General features: G+C 50.5%; 4 protein-coding genes across 4 annotated transcripts; 1 reads left to right on the top strand and 3 right to left on the bottom strand.

Moving 5' to 3' along the window:
• Positions 1 to 1,229: 1,229 nt before the first annotated feature.
• On the bottom strand, positions 1,230 to 3,237 carry LOC108864189 (probable glutamate receptor). The gene is made up of 6 exons (XM_029111304.1): positions 3,110 to 3,237; positions 2,895 to 2,982; positions 2,652 to 2,810; positions 2,445 to 2,571; positions 2,119 to 2,345; positions 1,230 to 1,490 (listed from the first exon to the last, which is right to left on the bottom strand). The coding sequence occupies exons 1-6, from the start codon at positions 3,235 to 3,237 to the stop codon at positions 1,230 to 1,232; spliced, it is 990 nt and encodes a 329-aa protein (XP_028967137.1).
• Positions 3,238 to 5,068: 1,831 nt separating this feature from the next.
• Positions 5,069 to 7,807, bottom strand: LOC100899649 (probable glutamate receptor). The gene is made up of 8 exons (XM_029111303.1): positions 7,680 to 7,807; positions 7,512 to 7,599; positions 7,269 to 7,427; positions 7,064 to 7,190; positions 6,741 to 6,967; positions 5,454 to 5,710; positions 5,185 to 5,363; positions 5,069 to 5,124 (listed from the first exon to the last, which is right to left on the bottom strand). Exons 1-8 carry the CDS (start codon positions 7,805 to 7,807, stop codon positions 5,069 to 5,071), a joined length of 1,221 nt encoding a protein of 406 aa, XP_028967136.1.
• A 2,463-nt stretch (positions 7,808 to 10,270) lies between these two features.
• Positions 10,271 to 14,470, top strand: LOC100899505 (sodium-coupled monocarboxylate transporter 1). The gene is made up of 13 exons (XM_029111302.1): positions 10,271 to 10,617; positions 10,768 to 10,969; positions 11,084 to 11,149; positions 11,238 to 11,357; positions 11,456 to 11,610; positions 12,611 to 12,774; positions 12,873 to 13,011; positions 13,114 to 13,286; positions 13,376 to 13,530; positions 13,664 to 13,806; positions 13,883 to 14,030; positions 14,134 to 14,235; positions 14,375 to 14,470. Exons 1-13 carry the CDS (start codon positions 10,436 to 10,438, stop codon positions 14,468 to 14,470), a joined length of 1,845 nt encoding a protein of 614 aa, XP_028967135.1. The 5' UTR covers positions 10,271 to 10,435.
• Positions 14,471 to 15,078: 608 nt separating this feature from the next.
• LOC100899364 (cholinesterase 1) lies at positions 15,079 to 16,725 on the bottom strand. The gene has a single exon (XM_003742786.1). It carries the CDS (start codon positions 16,723 to 16,725, stop codon positions 15,079 to 15,081), a length of 1,647 nt encoding a protein of 548 aa, XP_003742834.1.
• Positions 16,726 to 20,948: the final 4,223 nt, after the last annotated feature.

Raw genomic sequence — 20,948 nt, 5'->3', positions numbered from 1 at the left:
ACCATTTAGTCCATAGACGCAAAGTGCCAAAATATGTGTCGCAAGATACTGTTGATGGGAAGACGACGCCGGGAGACCTTGAAGAATATCCCCGACGAGGCGAGCCACGACACAAGAGGAAAAGCCAGCGCGCTCTTGAATATCGCCCCGAATCCGAGCCCGACGAGGACCCTGTCGGACACGCTCAGCCGTACGTGGCTAAGAGCGAAGCGTCTCGACGCGGCAGAGCACCGAAATACGTCGGATACAACAAACATTCGAGCGCCGACGCTCCGAAAAAATACACCTCGGTGGTGCGGAATAAACGGAAAAAGAAACCCGTTCACTACGACGATGACGAAGCTGACGGAAGAGAAGAGCCACGGCGATTCAATATACGATTCGAGAACAATCCCGGCCAGCCGTTCAGTTTTCGGAAAGACGACCGAGACGGCGATTCGATTGAGGAGGTCGATGAGCCCGATGACGACGACGGCGACTACATCTATCAATCGAGACCCTATTCGCAATCTTTGCTCGGGAACATGCGCGCTCGATCAGAAATCGGCGAAGGTGGGGTGAACCTCAGTTTCAAACTCGCCTAGTCACACATCCTAAAGCGCCAATCCATGCCAAGCGTCGACGATTGAAGCAAGAACAGAGTCTAATCCTGGGAGAGCGCAACTATATAGTCGTGATCGCCTTTCTTGTTCCTGTGATTTCGTGACAACGTGAAAACTCCGCCGAGACTGAGCGCCGGACGAGACTTCTTAAAGCGATAACAAGTGAAGACTAGTCGAACGCTGTACATTTGGATATGCTCAATATAGCTCAATCTATTTTATTCGATGCCAGCTTCGCATGATTGTTGTCTAACACTTTCAAACTCCCAGACCGATGCGGAGGGAATCTCCGTCGAGATCTTCGCGAACGACACGATGAGACCCCTTTTTCAACCACGAGAACAACCAATGCGGCACACGTGCCCCATAGAGAACTGAGAGCGCCTACTATGTGCCTAATGGCTAAATTTTCTGGCCTCCACTGATCCACGCTGCGTCGAGGATTATAAGTTGCGTTGGCCAACCAGTACTCCACGAGGCCGTAATCCCAGAGCTGGATGATTCTGTAAACAATATGAGCTGCATCAGGAAGATCGTCAATAGATTCAGGGTTTTCAGCCAATCCCGTCAAATAATTGGGATGGGAAACCACCCCATCCCTCACCCGTCATTCCCTTTCTGGATATCTTACACTAGATTGAGCTCCTCCGTAATATCAAGCTGTTGTCTCATCGCTACGCCATATAAAATCAACTGAAATGAGTCGTCAGCGAAGGTTACGGTCCCTGTATCTTCAACATCAGCGGCAATGCCGATATACTCTCCGATATACGCAAATCGGCCGCTCTTGCATCGCTCAAGACCCGCAACGTCACTGTCTACGTAGTTTTCACCGGACTTCAGTGAGTCGAGTATGGCCCTCTCGAAAGGTTTCGGCGACCTATCTTGCTGCAACGAAAAAGGGAACCGTTGCAGAAGCGAAGAGCGGAATTAGGAGGCGTATCGGATAAAAACTTTCAGATGTCGGGTAGAATGATCCCCGGGATATGAGCGGTCGATTTGAAACAAGATGAGCTCGTATTGGAATCTGGAAGATATCGTCGATGACCAATCAGGCGGCTCTGTGGGGAGAGGGAGATATCTCGACCTGAACGTGACGGGGGCGTGCGTGAGCATGGGTCGTTCAGCGGCTGATTGCTGGCATTCGTAGGCGTTCGAGTTCAGGGTCATGGTAGAATGTTTACCACGCGATTCTCAAAGACAGGAAAAGCCTCCCCTTGCCCCGGGAGCGGGAAAGGTCTGTCCTCTCATGACGAGTTCCTGAAGATTCGTGAGTTCCAGCAGAGCTCACCTCCGGCAGGTATAGATTCGCGAGATCATGATCATAATTATCCGTCGAACCCGGTGAGCTCAATAAATCTCCGGCCAAGGAAATGCAAGCTAGAGTCGTGCGCAAGATTCTGGAGCCGTGTGCAGGTGCTCCCGCTGTAGGTTTGACTCCCCCCATTCTCAGGGGGCTTCAATGTCGAGCATGCGAAAGAACCCCCGGGAAACCCCCGAAAAAAGAATACTGTACCTGCAAAGACTTCTCTAAATGGGTATTCTTGAGCGTTCCGCAATCCATTCGCTTGTCCATCAAAGCTTTCGTTAGCTCGGGTATAGTGTTGACGACCTCTTCCAGCCCGGGACGAGTCATCGATGAGAACAGAACCCCGGAATAACACGTCGACAGAACCAACGAAATGACTAGCCATGAACAAACAACCATACCTTGAGATAGAAGCTCGGGAACATGGATTTGCCCTTTAAGGAGTGGAGAAACGAATTTGTCGGTATATATACATGGATTGCTACCCAAGTTTCCGGAGCCCTCAGCACTCTCACGAGAGACAGAGCGAATACCTTTTCCCAAGAGTATGCTGAAAATGTCGAGCACGTCGAGGAAATCGTGGAATACTGACGGCATCAAACGGGCGAGTTGACGTATAATGATAGAAATCACAATGACAAAGATCAAATACTCCCAAACCTGGGGGGAATCGTATTTTACACATACTCGCTACTAAGCGACAGATTTCGTCTGTCGAATTCTCTTCAATAGGAACAAACCTCTGCCTCAAACGGTTTTATGATGGCATCGGATGGATTCACGACGCGCGGAGCTCGAACAACGAAGGTCAACCTATCCAGGAGATAAGGGAAGCTGAAATCGACGTACCGCCGACGATCATAGGATATTGACATGCCCGACATGGCAAGGTCGAAGACCTGCGGAACATTATGCATATAAGAAATCCACTGAGAACAATGAAAGCTCGCGGAGGATGCTGCAGATTCGATTCTGAACGTCACTTTTCTTTGTAGCATGCCGATCATCCCAGTACAGTTGCCGGTCGTACATGAGCCCCAGCTCCGTTCCGGGGAAGCACGTATCGAGAAGCTAGAGCATTGACGAGTTTGCTTAAGCGTATAGTCGATAATAACTCGCGAAACTGGACTCTCCTTGAATCATTGGATCCATAGATAGTCATCGGAACGAACATTCGAATATTGTTTGATTTACGTACTTTTTCCGCAAAGCTTGATTCAGTGCTGATACTATGAGAACATCAACGCCCTCATATGCGCCAGCGGTTTCTTTCATGAAGTAGAATGGCGTGCTCCTCGCCATGACCACAGTCAGAGAATCATTCATCGTGGCCGCCCATGGGCGCTTGGTTCAGCGGAATGTCAGCCGTCCTCCCTTAGAATATGGAAATCTTCAGATCAGAAGCGATTACGCTCACTCGCTCGCGCATTACAGGAGCTCTGACAGAGAGAGTGAACCTCGCTCGCCACCGATTCGAGTCTCGATGACTGCTCTAAATGACAGCTGAGGAACTCGATCGCGTGATAAGAAGTCAGACATGACAGCCTTCAAAATGCGAATGTTCATTCTATCGATGCGAATGTTCACCACTATCGATGAATTCAATGAATCACGGGAAGTCCAGCGAGCTCGAAGCACGCCAGATCCCCGGACTCACTTAAAATCGCGATCACGGAATCACATGTATGTATGTGTGTATATTCTTATAGCTCACGCCAGAGTCGGCGTCGGCTCCCCCCGAATGAAGTCAGACGATCGACGAACTTGACAATCCTGAGGGTCCCAAGTTTCAATGCTACAAGTCTCAAAATTCAACCTCAGCTTCACCGGGAGGGAGATGCCGGTTCGGTTTCAAAACTGGGAGACAGACACTTGAGCGCATCTAATGCTTGAGGAAAACGTGCTCGCGCAACCGTCGCTGGGACGGAAGATGCATGAGTCGGAGGAAGTCCCCACGCTCAGAAGTTTCAACCTGATAAGAATTTGCTGCCTAAGTGAATAAAGATACCGAACCGGGAATTCCAATGTCGCAGCGCTTCCGATCAATGAGAGGGAAGAAAAACTCGCTCTCGGATTTCGCGAGAGTAATGATTCTTGGCACCTTGGCGGCATCAGATCGATTGAAAAGCTCTTCCGATGGTAGCTAAGGTGACGTGAGAGAGATTCAGCTCTTAATGCGACGGTCCCCATCCCGGAAATATTCATCCGTTCAAAATTACTCCATTTGTATGTCTCAATCGTATGTCGAGGCTTGATGAGCCCCTTGACCGAGTCACCAAGTTCTCGCACGAGAAGCGCAGACGCGGAGCCTGCCGCGAGATTCTCGTCAGCGGAGCTAAGATCTAAAACCTTTCCCGATGCATCCCCGCATCGCGTGAATAGAGCTGCAAGAAATCGTCCTGCCCATCCCCGGCTGTCCCGCCAGTATTCCCTGGACGCTCCCCAATCGGCATGGATCCGGTCGGTCGTACATGGCGAAGACTGCTCAGTTGCTTAAGAATGCAGTACCCCTCATTCAAACGCGTTCAGGTTCAGAAAGACGCAAGCATCCACATGCCCGAAGAGCGAGTTTCCGTGTTTTTGTTCACGATCATGCGAGCGGCTAGAGAGACATTCAGCAGCTATACGGGGCTAGGAACGGAGCGCTCCAAGTGTCAACCCGGCAAAACGGCGGATTAAGTCGGACACATCAAGCATCAGAGCAACGAAGTTGCTGCGAGATACACAATCGTCCCGAGATCAATCCTGGCCGACCGTCCAGTTCTCGAAGGGACGACAGAGACTGCGATTCGATTTAGGAGTACGATGAGACAGACGACGACTCCCGCGATCGATTACAACACTATTCGCGATATCACCTCAGGAATGAGCGTGCACGATCAGGAAACGGTGAGGGTGGGGGAACCTCAGTTTCAAACTCGCTCAGTCGCTTAGTTTCGGCCGCTTCATCTCAAGTTTCGATTATTGAAGCAAGGATAGAATATATCCCTGGAACGACAGGATTGTGTCGTCGTAATCGCCTTCCCTGTTCCTGTGATTCCGAGATACCATGAATACTGCGCTGAGACTAAGCGCTCGACGAGACTTGTATCAGCAATAACGAGGGAAGACTAGTCGAACGCTGTGCACTCGGACGTGCTTAGTTAATATATGTAGCTCAATCTGTTTTATTGAACACGAGTTTCGCATGATTGTTTTCGAACATTTCCAATCCTGGAGATTCGTGCGGAGAGAGTCTCTGTCGAGATCTCAGCGAAACACACCTTGAGTAACCTCTTTCCGCGATGAGAACCACCAATGCAGCGCATACGGCCCATAGGGAGCTGAGAGCGCCTCTTATGTGTCGAATTGCTAAATTTTCCGGGCTCCGCTGATCGACGCTGCGTCGAGGATTATAAGTTGCGTTGGCCAACCAGTACTCCACGAGACCGTGATCCCAAAGCTGGATGATTCTGTAAACAATATGAGTTTCATCGGCGGAGGCCGCAATGAGGTTAATCTTTTCGGGAAATCCCCTCTCTGACGATAGCCGAATCTCTTACACTAGATTCAGCTCCTCCGCAATATTCAGCTGTTGTCTCATCGCTACGCCATAAAGAACCAGTTGAAAGGAGTCGTCGGCGAAGGTTACTGTTCCTGTATCTTCGACATCGGCGGAAATACCAATATATTCCCCGATGTATGCGAATCGGCCGCTCTTGCATCGCTCAAGACCCGCGACGTCACTGTTCACGTAATTTTCGCCAGACTTCAGAGACTCGAGTATGGCCCTCTCGAAAGGCTTCGGAGACCCGTCTTGCTGCAAAGAAGAAGAGAATCGTTTCTGAAACGATGAGCGGAATGCGTATCGAGCGAATGGTCGAGATGAGGTGTCGATCAGCATGAAGAAGGAGCTTGTGAAGAATGGTGCGGTAAGCGCGCGACGACAACACATCTTTCCATTCTCTCTCAAGTATGGAACTCAGAATCGGACTTCTATTCAAGTGTCGATCCTTCAAGATCCTTGCCGCTTTAAAATCGAAGATTGCCGCTGAATGAGCCATCCGAGTATCATCGTATCGGATTCTTGAGGATAGGGTCGATTGCCTCCTACATTATCTGTACGGTGGAAGAGAATATATGCATCAAGCCCAAACGTGACTTAATATCGCGCGGGCATCGGTCCTTCAGCCGCTAACTGCAGACGTTTAGAAATCTGGGTCAAGGTACGAAATTCTCCAGAGCGTTGGATAAAAAAATATACATGAATGTAAAAGAGTTGCGATTCTACCATCCCCGATGCTCCCGACTCCCTGGAACTGGGGGAAGTCGCGTTCGCCAACGACGCGTAGCTGGGGACTGGGGATCCTTGGCTACGAGCGGAGCTCAACCCAGCAGGAACCAGCGTGCGAAATCATTGTCGAAAAGATCAAGATCGATCGGATCCTGAGCGTTCAATGGATCTCCTGCCGCGAGACAGTGACCGAGAAGCGGGTATAGATAAGAGCGGATTCCCTCTCCGCATCCTGCAGCCTCATGGAGTCCATTCGGATGCGAGAATCGTCCGCAAATATTGTGATGTCGAAGTCGGGTTGAGGTGCTCCCGGCGTAGGTATGACTCCACGGGCCCGCGAGAGTCCCCCGTATCGTGAAGCCGCATGCGACAGGACCTCCGGCACGGCGGTCCTCGGCCCTCCCGCTCGAGAAGGAAATCTTCCTCTATCTTCATCATTGAACGCAGGATACCAAGATTCCTACGCTACGCTTCTCGACGGTGGATCAGTTCAGTGGCGGAGTCATCTAAGATTCCTGAGCCTTTCAATTACTAGACCGGCAAATAGCTACGATACCTGCAAAGACTTCTCCAAGTGAGTGTTCCTCAGCGTCCCGCAGGCTATTCGCTTGTTCACCAAGGCCTCCGTCAGCTCGGGTATGGTGTTGACGACGTCTTCTAGCCCGGGACGAGTCATCGATGAGAACAGAACTCCAGAATAACACGTCGACAGAACCAACGAAATGATTAGCCACGAACAAAGGACCATACCTTGAGATAGAAGCTCGGGCACATGGATTTGCCCTTGGAACAGAGGAGAATTTTTAAATTTTGCAAGCTATTTAGATCGCTCTTTAAGTCGCTGAAGCCGTTAGGAATCTCACAAGAAAGAGCGTTTACCTTTTCCCAAGAGTATGCTGAAGATGTCGAGCAAGTCCAGGAAATCGTGGAATACTGACGGCATTAAACGGGCGAGTTGACGTATAACGATGGAAATGACAACGACAAGGATCAGATACTCCCAAACCTGGAGAAGCCCTCTGTTACAAATTGTCCCTATTCGACAGTACTTTTTTCCGTCGAAAGTTCTGCGAGGGGAACGCACCTCGGCTTCGAACGGTTTTATGATGGCACTGGATGGATCCAAGACGCGCGGGGCTCGTACAACGAAGGTTAACCTATCTTGGAGATAGGGGAAGCTGAAATCGACGTACCGTCGACGATCATAGGATATTGACATGCCCGACATGGCAAGGTCGAAGACCTGTGGAACATTATACATATAAGAAATCCATTGGGAACGATGAGAGCTCGCGGGGGATGCTGCAGATTCGATTCTGAACGTCACTTTTCTTTGTAGCATGCCGATCATCCCAGTACAGTTGCCGGTCGTACATGAGCCCCAACTTCGTTCCGGGGAAGTGCGTATAGAGAAGCTAGAGCATAGACGTAGTTTCCATTAGCTCGTATACGAAACTAGACAAGGTTACTCCTTCACGGAGTCTAGGTAACGTACTTTTTTCGCAATGCTTGATTCAATGCCGATACTATGAGAACATCAACGCCCTCATAAGCGCATTCGGTCTCTTTCACGTAGTAAAATGGCGTGCTCCTCGCCATGACCACAGTCAGAGAATCACGCATCGCGGCCGCCCATGGGCTTCTGATTCTGCGGAACGTCGGCGCTCGTCCTACGAAGGAGGCAAGAAGCTAGAGATATTTTAAAAACTCCCCTCTTGCGAATGCTCGAGCATCTGGCAATCGACTGATTTCTCGTCCTGAATATCATGAGCATAAACTTGGATCATCAAGGAAGGTTATCCGCCCTATTGTGATTGCAGCGATAACTGGAAGAAAGTTGCGGAGCCGTGGAACCTTTCCGCCGTCACTCGCAAGCATTCGAAGATCTATGGCCTGGTGAACGCAGATTATTATCTATTTGTCAGCCCGAAGTTTTGTCCTTATCGGAGCCTCCGGGACGATTCGTTATCCGATAAACTTCACATGCACATGTGTGACGCTCTTCCGGCGTAGAACTCCTCAGAGCTACATATATTCATAAACCTCCGAGTTTCGATCCGATTCCTTCCATTCGAAAGGGAGCACAAGTCATGACTTACCACGTTCCTCAGAGATACATGAGAATATCCGCCACTACCGGATCATAAATTCGTCCGTGTTCCGTGTGAGAGCGCGACTCGATTCATAGCCGAGTGAGAGCAGTAGGCTTCCGCCGAAGTTGACGGTTTCGAGGATCATTTCGACTAATCTGAAGCTTGATCGTAGGATTCAGAATATCTCTCCCCTCTAGATCGAAGATCAATTCTGCAGAATCCCCCCCACAAATTTAACCTCCCCACGGGGATGCTCGCTTGACCGGGCCTATCCCGTTGACCCGCCGAGAGCCGGGCTGGTAGGCGCCGTATTTCACAAGCAGAGCTATACATTTGAGATCGCTCAGGGCTCGGCATCATGAGTGTGAAATTGCTACATTCATTGAATGGTCACACTGTAGAAAGCGAATGTTTGCAGAAAATTATCAGGCTCTTTGCTTCTCACTCTCAGTGAGGCTTTGTCGATACGTGTAAAGCATGTCGTTTTGGCAGCGTCCACAGCCCCGCATAAATGCCGCCTTTTGAAACTGAACCATGATAGCAGTGGAACACGCGCGGCGCAGATGATAAGCTCGATACAACCCGTTGACGCACTGGTGATCAGAATCGAGGAATGCAAAGCACGGAAAGTAGAGCACAAAATTTAGAAACAAGAGTTTTGGGAGATCTCAAGGAAGATACATCGAGGCCTCGTGATAACAGTGGTCACGCTCATTGTACAGAACCAACAATGCCAAACCTGGGAAACCTCGCAATTTCGATATCCCTCGGCAGATTATTGAGAGACTGCTTGAGATCCTTCGGCCGAAACGTGAGGTCACCTCACAAGACTCATTTGTTCGTCCATAATGTTTCTCGAGCGTCAAACCTTCGATGGCGTCGATCATTCGATTGTCCGCAACCTGATGCCTTCGATTGGAGAGTCAGATCTCAGTCGGTCTGCCGTCTCGCCTTTGTTCAGGGATCAGACATTCCCGGAGTCCGAAAACCGATCTGGGGATCATCTTTCTGAGGACTTGAATCCTATCGAGCTTAGACGAATATCCTTCCTTGACAGCAGGAATCCCGGCGTGAATAAGTTACTGCATGAATTACACGTGGAAGGAGCGTACCTGTTATAGTGTTCGATCAATAACGTCCGGATCAGGTGCAGAATATCTCGTGTGGGATTGAGACGGATACATGTGTCCGACCTCGCTTACATAAATTCCGTGTGCCTCGGGTCAGAGCAATGTTGTCACAGTCTGAAAACATTGATGATCCGCCGGAAACAATGCCCGTGGGCTTGTCCAATTTTTGACAGCCTGGTGCGAATAAGCTGCCGTCAGGAATAACCCCTCTCCGCGGACTTCGTGGGTTGTGGACCAAATGACTGAGAGCAAAATGATATTAAGGAACGACAGTGGTGATCCTCAATAAACCATCCGCAGAGCCCTGGAATGAATTCCCGACGTTGGGGAAGGGGGGGTGCGGGAGAAAAAGACATGATAGCGAACATCGTGGTGACAAGCTCTGTACGTCTAAATCGGACGACAGACAGCGCTAGATTGCCAGATAGCGCTCCGAAACTCGTGAGCGACCGATTCGAAGCCAAATCAGGAAGTTTGAAGCTTGAATCGAGTATTCGAGCTACGTCCGCTAAGTTTCAGGACCGCATCGAAAAATCTGCTTTGAAAAAGCAATAGAGAAAGGGGTCAGGTCAACAAATCCACCATAACCCCACCGAGCATTGTAGCTCATCTCGATTAAATTGATTGAGCTGCTCCTGATCGAGAATAAGGAGACAGGGAAAACTGACCCGGAGGCAGCGCATGGGAATTTTTACGTAATGGCTGACCTTCGATGAGCTATCGTCACGGCAAGGCTTCTCATAACGAGCACGTGTTTCACGGGGCATGATCCGCGGACGAAGGCTATTCGCAGGGGCAAGGAGCTAAATGTCCCTCTCCGGGCAACTCAGTCTCTCATAAGCTCCTTCGGAAGAGTCGGCTCTGGGAACATTGGTACTTAGGTATTCCCTCAGCTATCCAAGCAAAGAGGAGCGATACCGTCGACGATCGATGTAGCTTCGGTGATCCGGGAAATACGGTCAAGTCGAGGTGATACCCGCAGTGTCGATCAAAGTCCGCAACAGTACTGTTCTCCGGAGTTGTCCACCATGGAAGCAACGACAGAAGCCGCGTTGGATTATGTATCAACAGAGGATTTGGTGTCCCGCTTCGGAGGCTGGGATTACGTGGTATTCGCAGGAATGCTCTCAGTTTCTGCTGCCATCGGATTATACTACGCTTGTTCAGGAGAGAAACAGAGCACCACGAGTGAATTGCTCTTAGGGAACCGGTCCGTGCGATACTTTACAACTCTCGTTTACGAGTCTTCGTATACTAATAGACCTCCATGCCGCTATCCATTCAGCCATGGACGAATCGAGGAGCTCTCGTATGCGTAATCTTCTTAGCGATCACGGTCATGTTTTTTTTTCGCTTTCAGTTCTTTGAGCGTATTCCCCGTGTCGCTGTCTATTCTGGCTTCTTTCATGTCAGCCATCACGATCCTGGGTATTGCTACGGAAATGTATCGATTCGGAACACAATATATGCTCATCATGCTGAGCTACTTCATTGTCATCCCTACTGCGGCTTATCTCTACATGCCGGTTTTCTACCGTCTAGAAGTGACCAGTGCTTATGAGGTGACTCCCACCGTGCTCCCGAGTCCGTAGCCGGATGAGCATCATTTCTAATCGATGACTATAATGTACACCGTCCCTTCGAGAAACTCAGCACTGTTGCACGGTCTATTCCAGTACCTGGAGCGACGCTTCAACAAAACATGTCGAACCCTTGCCACCCTGATTTTCATGATCCAGATGGTGAGCTGACCTGTATGGCCGAGTCGATATTCAGCATTTGAATCGAAGGTTGCTGCAGCTTCCGTGATGACTCGCGGGGAACTTTCAGATTGTCTACATGGCGATTGTGCTGTACGCTCCATCTCTGGCTCTCTCGCAAGTAACTGGTATAGGAGTTTGGTTCTCGGTTCTATCGACCGGGATCGTTTGCACGTTTTACACGGCTGTGGTAAGCGATTTCCGCCCTCGAGAACGAACCCTGAGACGCTGTTGCTGCTTCAAGATAAGATGCCGCATCTAATGGCGAGTATTGCACTTCGGCGTCAGGGAGGGATCAAAGCTGTTATCTGGACCGATGTCTTCCAAATCGGCATGATGTACGCTGCCATCATCGCCGTGGTACTCAAGGGCTCCTCAGATCTGGGCGGTATGGATCGAGTGCTGAAGATCGCCGCAGCTCATGATCGGGTCACATTTTTTAAGTAAGCCATGTATCTCTCACAAACTAAAAGGCCACGAGAAGAGTCTCAATCGCACCGAATACATTCACCCACCTTTATCGAACTGATCAGGCTAATTCTGATCAGCTCTATGATGATCAGGCTAACAAAACTGATTTCAAACACGGAGGAACCGGCACTCCTTCCTCCCGATTTTGAACTTATCCAGATCCAGAGGAGTTCGTTCCTTCGACGATGCCTCCCGGGGGCATGCCATGGACTGAGCTTGATCGAGAATAGAGGAGAGCAAATTGTATTCATCATCCGGAGGTCCCTAATAGGGAGAGCGACGTAAAAGAGGGCATCAGAGTAGCACAATGGCAGCTGCCATGTGATAGCGAAGGGTGTAATCATGGGTTCACAATAAGCGAGTCGGTTCAAAACAACAAAATATCGGGTTTGAATATCGACAACGATCAGCTCGAGTATCACGTTTCCGAGAGATGCTTTGGCCAGTGTAAAGAGACACGGTGGGGGCGGCGGTCGGCGTCCAAAACGGTGATCGAAAGCTCTCGTTTTCCGAACGCGTTTAATGGGGGGCCGCCCCCGAGCGTGCCCTTCTGGCAACCATCTTCAAGTACCCGACCAGGAGGCGAAAAACTCGCCAACTCATACTTTTGTTGAATGTCAAACTCGAGAAGCCTGTTTTCGGAGAGTTCCGCCCCGGGGCGGACCGACACCCTTATCGCCTCACACGCTACTGCACGTGAGAATTCCAGCGTCAACCTCGCGTGACGAACTATCCGATACGTCGAGCGAGCGGCTGAATTGCCTCTGGAGGGGCGATTCCCCTGCCCTCTCCCCGTCCCCCGCCGAAGGGGAGTTCTTGGAGGGGGTTTCTCGGCTTCGCCTTGGTATTAGGCCGCGAAATCTTCTCAGAATCCGCGGTAAATGATCGCGCCTTGGGGTCGAGGGAAACTTCAGCTCCTCGGAATTCCTCTGAAGAACGATCGTGAAAATCGACATGAGCCTCTGCTTCCAGCTTTAACACGGACCCAACAGATCGTCATACCGTCTGGGGCTTGCTCATCGGCTGCAACTTCACGTGGCTGGCCGTCTACGGAACGTCTCAAGCTATGATTCAGCGGTACTTGACATTGCCATCGGAGAAAAAAGCTCGAGCCGCGATTTGGATCAACCTTCCAGGTGACGTTCCTCTCTCTGCTCCGAACGAGATGTGCTGCAGCATCCTAGGGGGCACAAGTATACACGATACTCCCGGTGCGAACGGAGATTGATTTTAGGCCTCGTGTTTCTGCTTTTCATCTGCTCGCTCGCCGGTCTCGTCATGTTTGCGAAACACCACTCTTGTGACCCTCTCTTATCGAAGCGCATCGTTGATACGGATCAGCTTTTGCCTCTATTCGTCATGGATACTCTCGGGTACGCAGTCGACCCCAGGAGTAAAGGCTTCCATGAAATAAAAAATCCACGCCTGAGACGAATGGGAAACCTCCAATAACTTCACGAGATCATATTTTCCAGGACTGTTACTGGATTCCCTGGCCTCTTCGTCTCCGGGATCTTCAGCGGAGCATCATCGACAGTCAGCTCCGGAGTGAATTCGTTAGCGACGGTGACCTTGGAAGACGTAATAAGAGGATATTCTAAGCGCGAGCTGAGCGATGAAACGGCAACTTGGATCACGAAGGGCTTAGGTATCCGAAAATCGTCTGATCTACTTCTTTGAGCCGAATTGATATCGATCCGGAGATATAATAAGACGAATATTTTCTCCCCTCCGCAGCTATTTTCTTCGGTATGCTGGCCGTGATTTTGGTCCTAGTAGCGCAGCAGTTGGGCAATGTATTGCAAGCTACGCTAGCGATTTTCGGAATTCTTGGAGGTCCACTGTTGGGCGTCTTCACTCTGGGGATATTCATCCCTCAAGCCAACAAGCATGTCAGTCGCCGCTTATTTCGATGGCAGTCTCTCCTTATGAACAAACAATGGACGATACTTTCATTTTGTATCGAGACAATACTTCCTCAGCCCTGAATGGAAACTAGAACATATTCGCTGCCCGTAACTGTAGGGTGCCATCTCCGGACTGCTGTCATCACTCGTTTTGACGCTCTGGATTGGGGCGGGAAACTTTATACATAGGCCCTCGGTGACAACTGCTCCTGTCTCGGTGAACGGATGCCCCGCATGGATGAACGCTACGCTTCCTACCAAGTAAGCTCGTCCGAGGAAACGTATTGGGCCGAATTTTTTCCCGCGACATTCTTCTCCGCATCGATTCTGATGGGAGACCTTTCCACAGCTCACTCATCGACCCAAGCGGCGTGTTCTGGGCATACAGGATCTCCTATGTTTGGTATTCGATGATTGCCACATTCATCGTCCTCATTGTGGGGTTTTCTGTCTCCCTCTGCACAGGAGGAACGAATTTGAAGAAGGTGACGAGTTTGCTATCGCAATCGATCCTAGACGCCAATGATTCACGTTGTAGATATGTTCGATTGCTCTTCGTCTCTTGACTTTTCATGCTCCTCCGAACAGATAGATCCAAGGCTCATCAGTCCTCTCTACAACTGGACCATTCGGAAGATCGTAACTTCCGAGGAACTCAAAGGAAAACTGATCGTCAAGCGATCCGGGAATGTGAGTCCCATTCCCGAAGAGTCTTCCCGATCCACCAAAGCCCATTCAATCCTTGGATCCATCCCAAGGATTTCGAATTAGCTCTATTTTCCACACGATTCGCAGGATATTGGAACCGTGAAGGGATTTTATCCGCCAGAGTCTCGATTCGGCCTTGTCAACGCGAGTTTCGACGCACGAAGCGAGCTACATATCCCTCGCTTCGAATTTACGACTCATCAAGGGACTCACATAGCGGTGTCGAGGATGTGAAGATTTGTAGGAAAAAGCTCTTGTTTTCTGATTTTCCCCCGCAGATTCTTTCCTCTGAAGATCGATCCCGATATCATGAGGAAGTTCGGAGCCGATACTGGATCCGAGAAAAATCGGTCCAGCTTCGACCTGAAACAGTACAGGCTCCGGCGGATGAAGATTAGAATCCGCCCTCGACGGTGTAATCTCGCGGCTCCGCTAAGAACTTACTCCCATTCATTCTTTCACATCGTACTTCGATGTAACGCCAGCTCGTTCTCCCTGTGATCTCTGGAGCCGAAGAATCAAGAAAACGTTGAAAACTGAGCACTAGGCGTACGAGGAGATATCGCATTGATGACGCGAAACTTGAACATATTTAGGCATACTGTCGTGGTAGAGAAGCATTCATCTCTAGAAATCAACCCGCATAAATTGGGAACTAGAAATGAAAAGAAGACGCTCTCCTCCTGAATTCCTGCCGTTCCCTCAAGTTCTAGCACACCCTCGCAGGGCACTGAAAGCTCAACGCTTGAGGATAGGAACTCCGCCTCTCATTTATTCGATTCGGATTTCTGACTTCGACTTCAATATTCCAGTGTGGAACTTAAATCAAATATCCTCATAGGCTCTCCATACCGTACCACATTTCGAGTCTTTCGGATGACCAAGACTCAGGTAGTCTCTCTCTCTGCCAAAAACGAAAACATTGCGCTGGTCCTTCGTGTACGGGGGCCATTCGATGTCGCCGAACCGGAGCTTCGCCGCAGGATCCGAGGCAAAGTCCACAACCATCCTGATGGATTTCTTCACATAGTCAGCGTCTTCTGAAGATATGGTGTCGTTTTCGAAATACGTGAACTGCGAACCGATCATATGGAAGAATGGGGTTCCGTGGAAAGCGCCCCAAGTCAGAGGATCCAGGGAGACTTTCTGTTTCGTGAGATGCTCCCAGTAATAGAAACGTGTCGAGGCGACTGAAGAATAGTGATGCACGAAGTTCCTCACGGGGCAGACAAAAAACCCATCGCCGACGAAGTCCAGACTGACGTTCCGGTAGTACTCCGAAGTGCCACCCTCCGAAATATTATATCCCTCGACGATATCTTCTCTCTTGAAATTTCGTGAAAGCGGATGATCTCCGAGCTCAGTCTGCAGGTAATTTAGAGTTTCGGAAACGCTCGTCAAATTCACATTCTCGATTTCAGGGTAGAACACTATGCTTCCCTCGTCACTGCAATCTCCGACGAGTATCGGCACTCGCGTGAATGAACCTGGTTGGTGGTTGACGATCTTCTCCGGGATATTCGCTAGGAAGCCGTTTCCATGAGTCGGCGGCGTGAAAATCTTCAGTAAGGAATTGGCCTGTTGTTGTTCCAAAAGTTTTTGAGCATCGGCCTCGGTGAAGCACTTCAAAAGATCCTCGGTCGTCTCATCTGAACAGTTCAAACCCCTGGCGACTTTGCGGACGCTCGTCAAATGCTCCGCGCGACTGTCGGTCTTGGCTTTGGTTATCACCCCACCGTCGATGATGGCGGCGTGAAATAGACCCTCCGATTGTTTGCTTATCAGGTGTGCCGATATCGAGAAGCCGCCGGCGCTCACCCCGAATAGCGTCACTCGCTGAGGATCCCCACCGAACAGAGCGATGTATTTCTGCACCCATTCCATCGCCAGAGTTTGGTCTGTGTGACCCATGTTTCCGGGGGCTTCCGGCAAGTCAAGGTCAAGGAAGCCGAACAAACCGAGCCTGTAGTTCATGTTCACGGCGACGACGTCCCCGAACGCGGCCAGTTGAGTCCCACGGAAGTCGTATTCGTGCCCGTCTCCGGCTGTGTATCCTCCTCCGTGAATTATTAGGACCACAGGTTTCCGGTGAGAGTCGTCCGTGCCGCTCCTTCTCCATATGTTCAAAAACAGACAGTTTTCATCGAATACCGTGCTCTCATTGATGCCGAACAACCCTTGCGGCTGTATACAACCCGGTCGATAGTGGGTGGCGTCATAAACGCTCCCATCGGCAGTGAAGCGTTTCACAGGTGAGGACTTCCGGAAGCGTCCAGTCGAGGTCGGCGATTCGGCATACGGGACACCGTTGAACACGTCCAGACTCTGGCCGGAGTACTTGAAGACTTCGGTTCGACCCTTGAGCGCTCCCAATGGAGTCTGCACCACTGGATTTTCACTGATGCACCGCGTCAGTGGGATCGAACCGTAAAGGAAAACTAATGCTAACACGAAGCGCACATGCAACAACATGGTGGCGCTTGCCACTCACTCAGAGCAGCGGCCGGAGGACTCTGGTGATAGTCTCGTTGTGGATAGACCGCGGCAGCGGATCAACTGTGGAAGTCTTGCCGTGGCCTTCGCGCCGGAACCGGTGAACAACCGGAATTACAGAAAAAAGCACCCTGTGTCGCTCGATATGAAGTCAGCGTAAGAGCAGCGATTGCCCGGCTGCACGAGAAATCAAATCAGCTACCGAATACAAATTCAAAATCTCCCTTGCATGCGCGAAGTTATACTCGCAATGGTGTCGCACCGACATCCCACGGGAGATTCCGCATTTCCGAGATACCTGCGCTCTCCTCGAATAATCCTGGGTCCCGAGTCCCGGGTCAGGCTGTCGCATCCAACTTTTCGATAATGGTTATTGATGCACATTTCGGAGCTTCCTTAGACTAGTGTCTCATTGAGCCAGGACTCGAAGGAGTCCCCGTTCAGGGCAAAGTTCGAGAGGATTCTGCCGAACCTAGAATATCTATCGCCTCGCAAGCTCAGGAGCCCGAATCCATTATCCGCTCGGGATATTGTTACCATGAATCAGGGAATGAGGAAGTCTCACATTCCAGAAAACCTGATGGGGAGGACGGAGAGTCAACGAAGGGTTCCCTGGGGGACCAAGTGGGTATCTTCTTTTCACTTCTGCTCCTGCACCTCACCGAAACCGACGCTCATCAAGTAGCGTGCTGCCACGACTCGATTCGATGCAGCGGGAAGCCAAGCCGCTCCGAGGCGGGAACGTGGGATATAAAACCTTGATCACCACTCCATCAGAGGGAATCGCACAAGGCTTGGGAGTCGTCGGGATCCAACCTACAAGCGTCGAAACAAGGGCCAATAAATTCCTCAAATCAAGGCATCAACCTGTGGAGCTTCTTTCGTCAGAAACATTTCGTGGGGAAATATTGGGGAGAGATTCTTCTCATGGTCATTGTCCGATCAGGTTGATTCGGTAGCAGCTTTTTTTGTTCACAACAATTCACCACTGCACAAGGCCTCCTGGAGGATGTTCATTGTAGGGTCTCGGAGCGTCGTCGTGCACTACGCTCATTCATGAGACTCTCTCATTGAGAGTTTTGGGGCCCACTAACCAGCCAGTCTGCCTGCTGCGGTTGGAGTCGGCAAAGGCTGCTGCTCTTCGACTTATTCTCAAGCGATAGCTAACCTCGTTTCTCTCCATCTTCACTAGTACTACGAGCAAGCTCCGTAAACCTGACCCACTTTCGTGTATTGGTGTGTCACCAGACGTGCTCCAGTTATTCTCGTTACGAGAGAGTTATGTAAGCGTGTGAAAGGAAATCCAAGACTCTCGGGAGGTTTATAATTAGCACAAACGTTTCGCAGCTCTGCTGCGATGGAACGCGAGCTCGAGTGTGGGATTCTGGAAGCTGAGCGAAAGCTGAGCAACCGGCTCGCCATCAGTCAGGAGCGCTGATCGCGAGTCGGGGCTGCTGCGCAGAGGACGATTTTCTAACAGACGATCATCAGGTTTTCATATTTGTCGTAGGTTTCCGCGGAACCCGATCGAGTGACATGACGTCTACACTGGGACTCCCGTGCCGTAATTGGTGGCCACAAATCAAAGCGAGAACGGTCGTTATTCGGAAGCGGCAGAGTTTCGCTGGATCATGAAGGACAAGAGACCGAACGTGAGTACTGCAGGCAAGGGAGCGCCGCGCCGTCGGAGTCACGCCAGCTCATCATGCTCCTCTGGCTGGTGTTTGTATAAACAATTATCGGCTACATCGTCATCTCAACGATAGTTTCGGATCGGAATTCGAGATGCCGGGGACTGAATTGCCCCTTTGCATCTGATTTATATACGATGTTTCGTTCCGCTATCGCAACTTCTTCATCTACGTAATTATCGCATGGTGGTACGACATTAATCCATGGCTCCGATCGGCTCCTCACCGTAGAGTATACCCTCGATGACCGGGACAGTCAACGGCTAATGGGGCGAAAACGGCATCTGATAATTCTTCACCTTGCGTCCGAAACTGTTCGGAATCTACAGGATCTCGGAGGCGCTCCGAGACCGATGCCGCCGGCTTCGGGATGTATCAGAAACCCTCTTGCCGATGGTCTCACATTCCGCAAGTGGAGGAATACGGCTGACCGTTAGCTGAGATCGAAATCCATTGGAACCATCGCAGCTCGGCGACCAGGAAGAGGGTTAGGATGTCGACGAGGGCTCTGACCGGTGTCTCCACACACTCACAGCCGGGGATGATCAACTGTCGTTGCGGAAGTCTGCGTGGGGGTCACCCACGTTCGAGCCAGGTTGACGGAGAGAAAAAACCAAAGTTTCTCATAGGTTTCACTTCCTCACAAAGAGCAATGACTCAACGTTCTCGTCCGCACTGGTTCTACAGCAGCCGCGGCGGCGGCTGCTGCCTGTGGCCCCTGCAGCACTCTCAGCGCAACCTGTCTCCAACCAACAAGAGACTGCTGTCTAGTGTGAGAACCAGGAAGAGAAATGAAGAGAAGAATCCTCTGCTTCTCGCTTTCTCCATCCTCTCTTCTGACCTGTCGTCTTCTACTTCCTCGTCGTCGACGCTTTTCTGCATGTTCTCAGAGGAAACCAACTCTGGTAGCCCTGATCAAAGTGAATACCCCTGCGCGCCCAGGCCTCCTAAACGAAATTCCCGACTTTGAGACGGGGACAGCAGGATGTCAACGCGATGAGATTGGGCGCAAGGTATGCGTGCGACGATTATTCCCGACGTGATCCCGAATGACGGAAAAATCGTTCGAAACGAGCGGAATCGCGCCAACTCTCACCGCGGCTGGAACATTCTTCCCTCCATAAAGGGACCATCTCGAAAATATGGAGATCATTCCAAGCTTAGGTTTTCTTTTCTTCGGATGCTTTCCGACTTCATCGGTAAATGTTGGCCATTCGGAGTAAGCCCCAATGCAGAGGAGCAGGTATCTTCTTTGAACAATCAAGATTGTGAGAAGGGAGCCCTCGATCTGAACAAACACGATAGAACAACACGAGAACGAAGTTATCGTCAAGGTAGCAGTTTAAACATTTGATCATATCTCGCAGCTTGTCAGACGAGTCACTCTCTTGGAAGCGTGAGAAATTTCCTCCAAGCGATCCACCCGCTCTGCAACCAAAGCCTGAGAATCGGCCGCCACTGACATCAACGACAGACTACGGCTCGAAAGCTGTCTGCCGAGGCTGAGAGCGGAAGCTGACCTGGAGAACGCAAAATACAATCCACTCCAACGTCGAAAATCAGGATTGGAACGACGACATGAGCCCGGGCTTCAGAACATTGCAGCACAGACGTCTCCAGAACTTGCATCACTCGGCGGACCATTGGGCATAACCTTTCGCGCCTAGAGACGAGCCTCTGCCAAATTCCAAATGTTCTACATAGCGGTTCGTTCGGCTCCGGGTCCTCGGTTTTGACGCATGACGGTGCAGCGCGAAACCTCTCAGCGCATTTGTTTCTATTGTCTCGAGTTTGACTCCTCATACGGTGGTGAAACATCCCATTGTTGTGAGACGTAACAGCAAACGAATGTTTCAAGACATAAAAACGCTCAGAACCGGTGCATCCGATCGTGTTGTATGTAAAGGACGAGGATGATTCGGAATGCACTTGCTTATGAACTTCCGTTGAGAACAGTCGAGTGACTGCTCGCTCCCTACCTCTCTCTCTTTGTTTCTTCCTATCTCTCTCTGGGTAGCTCACCAGTTCTCAGTGACTACACCGGATGACGGTGCAGAGTTGTTCCCCGAGTATTAAATGATTTTCGGATACAAGCCAAAAACAGGTGGGAACGGAATGCCATTCTCACCGATGTCGAACCTCAGGACTTCACGAAGCCACCATCCGAACCCCCAATCCGATTCCGAAAGCATTCGGTATACCCAAATGGATTCGTGAGCTGATTCGTGATATGAGAGTGGTCGCCGTGCTTTCCGTGGAAATTCCCAATGAAGATAGTTCCCTGTGATCTGTGGATCCTCGGCTCCCTAGAGAGATATCTCCAATGTTGCGAGGGATATTTTCTGTACAGACTCTCCGGAAATGCTACCGACAGCTCAGACGAAGGGATCCGCATGGTGCGAGTGGGAGTACCGCGGGCGAACGTAGATCCTATATGTATAGCTCTCACTCATGAGAGGAATTTCCCGTGGAGTTTTTTCTCGGTTCCGGAACTACTTCACTGACTCTATC

Source organism: Galendromus occidentalis, unplaced genomic scaffold (genome assembly GCF_000255335.2).
Source record: "Galendromus occidentalis unplaced genomic scaffold, Mocc_1.1 scf7180000077431, whole genome shotgun sequence".
Lineage (NCBI taxonomy): Eukaryota > Metazoa > Arthropoda > Arachnida > Mesostigmata > Phytoseiidae > Galendromus > Galendromus occidentalis.
This window is presented reverse-complemented; position numbering and strand designations above follow the sequence as displayed.

Bases quoted from the DNA above. Each gene is read 5' to 3' on its own strand.
- LOC108864189 (XM_029111304.1), bottom strand. From the start codon at position 3,237: ATGAATGATTCTCTGACTGTGGTCATGGCGAGGAGCACGCCATTCTAC. The intron at 2,983-3,109 runs GTACGTAAATCA...TCAATGCTCTAG, and splicing joins AATCAAGCTTTGCGGAAAAA to CTTCTCGATACGTGCTTCCC. The intron at 2,346-2,444 runs GTATTCGCTCTG...CACTCCTTAAAG, and splicing joins CAGCATACTCTTGGGAAAAG to GGCAAATCCATGTTCCCGAG.
- LOC100899649 (XM_029111303.1), bottom strand. From the start codon at position 7,807: ATGCGTGATTCTCTGACTGTGGTCATGGCGAGGAGCACGCCATTTTAC. The intron at 7,600-7,679 runs GTACGTTACCTA...TCTATGCTCTAG, and splicing joins AATCAAGCATTGCGAAAAAA to CTTCTCTATACGCACTTCCC. The intron at 7,191-7,268 runs GTGCGTTCCCCT...GGGCTTCTCCAG, and splicing joins TAAAACCGTTCGAAGCCGAG to GTTTGGGAGTATCTGATCCT.
- LOC100899505 (XM_029111302.1), top strand. From the start codon at position 10,436: ATGGAAGCAACGACAGAAGCCGCGTTGGATTATGTATCAACAGAGGAT. The intron at 11,611-12,610 runs GTAAGCCATGTA...CTCTGCTTCCAG, and splicing joins GATCGGGTCACATTTTTTAA to CTTTAACACGGACCCAACAG. The intron at 13,807-13,882 runs GTAAGCTCGTCC...TTCTGATGGGAG, and splicing joins AACGCTACGCTTCCTACCAA to ACCTTTCCACAGCTCACTCA.
- LOC100899364 (XM_003742786.1), bottom strand. From the start codon at position 16,725: ATGTTGTTGCATGTGCGCTTCGTGTTAGCATTAGTTTTCCTTTACGGT.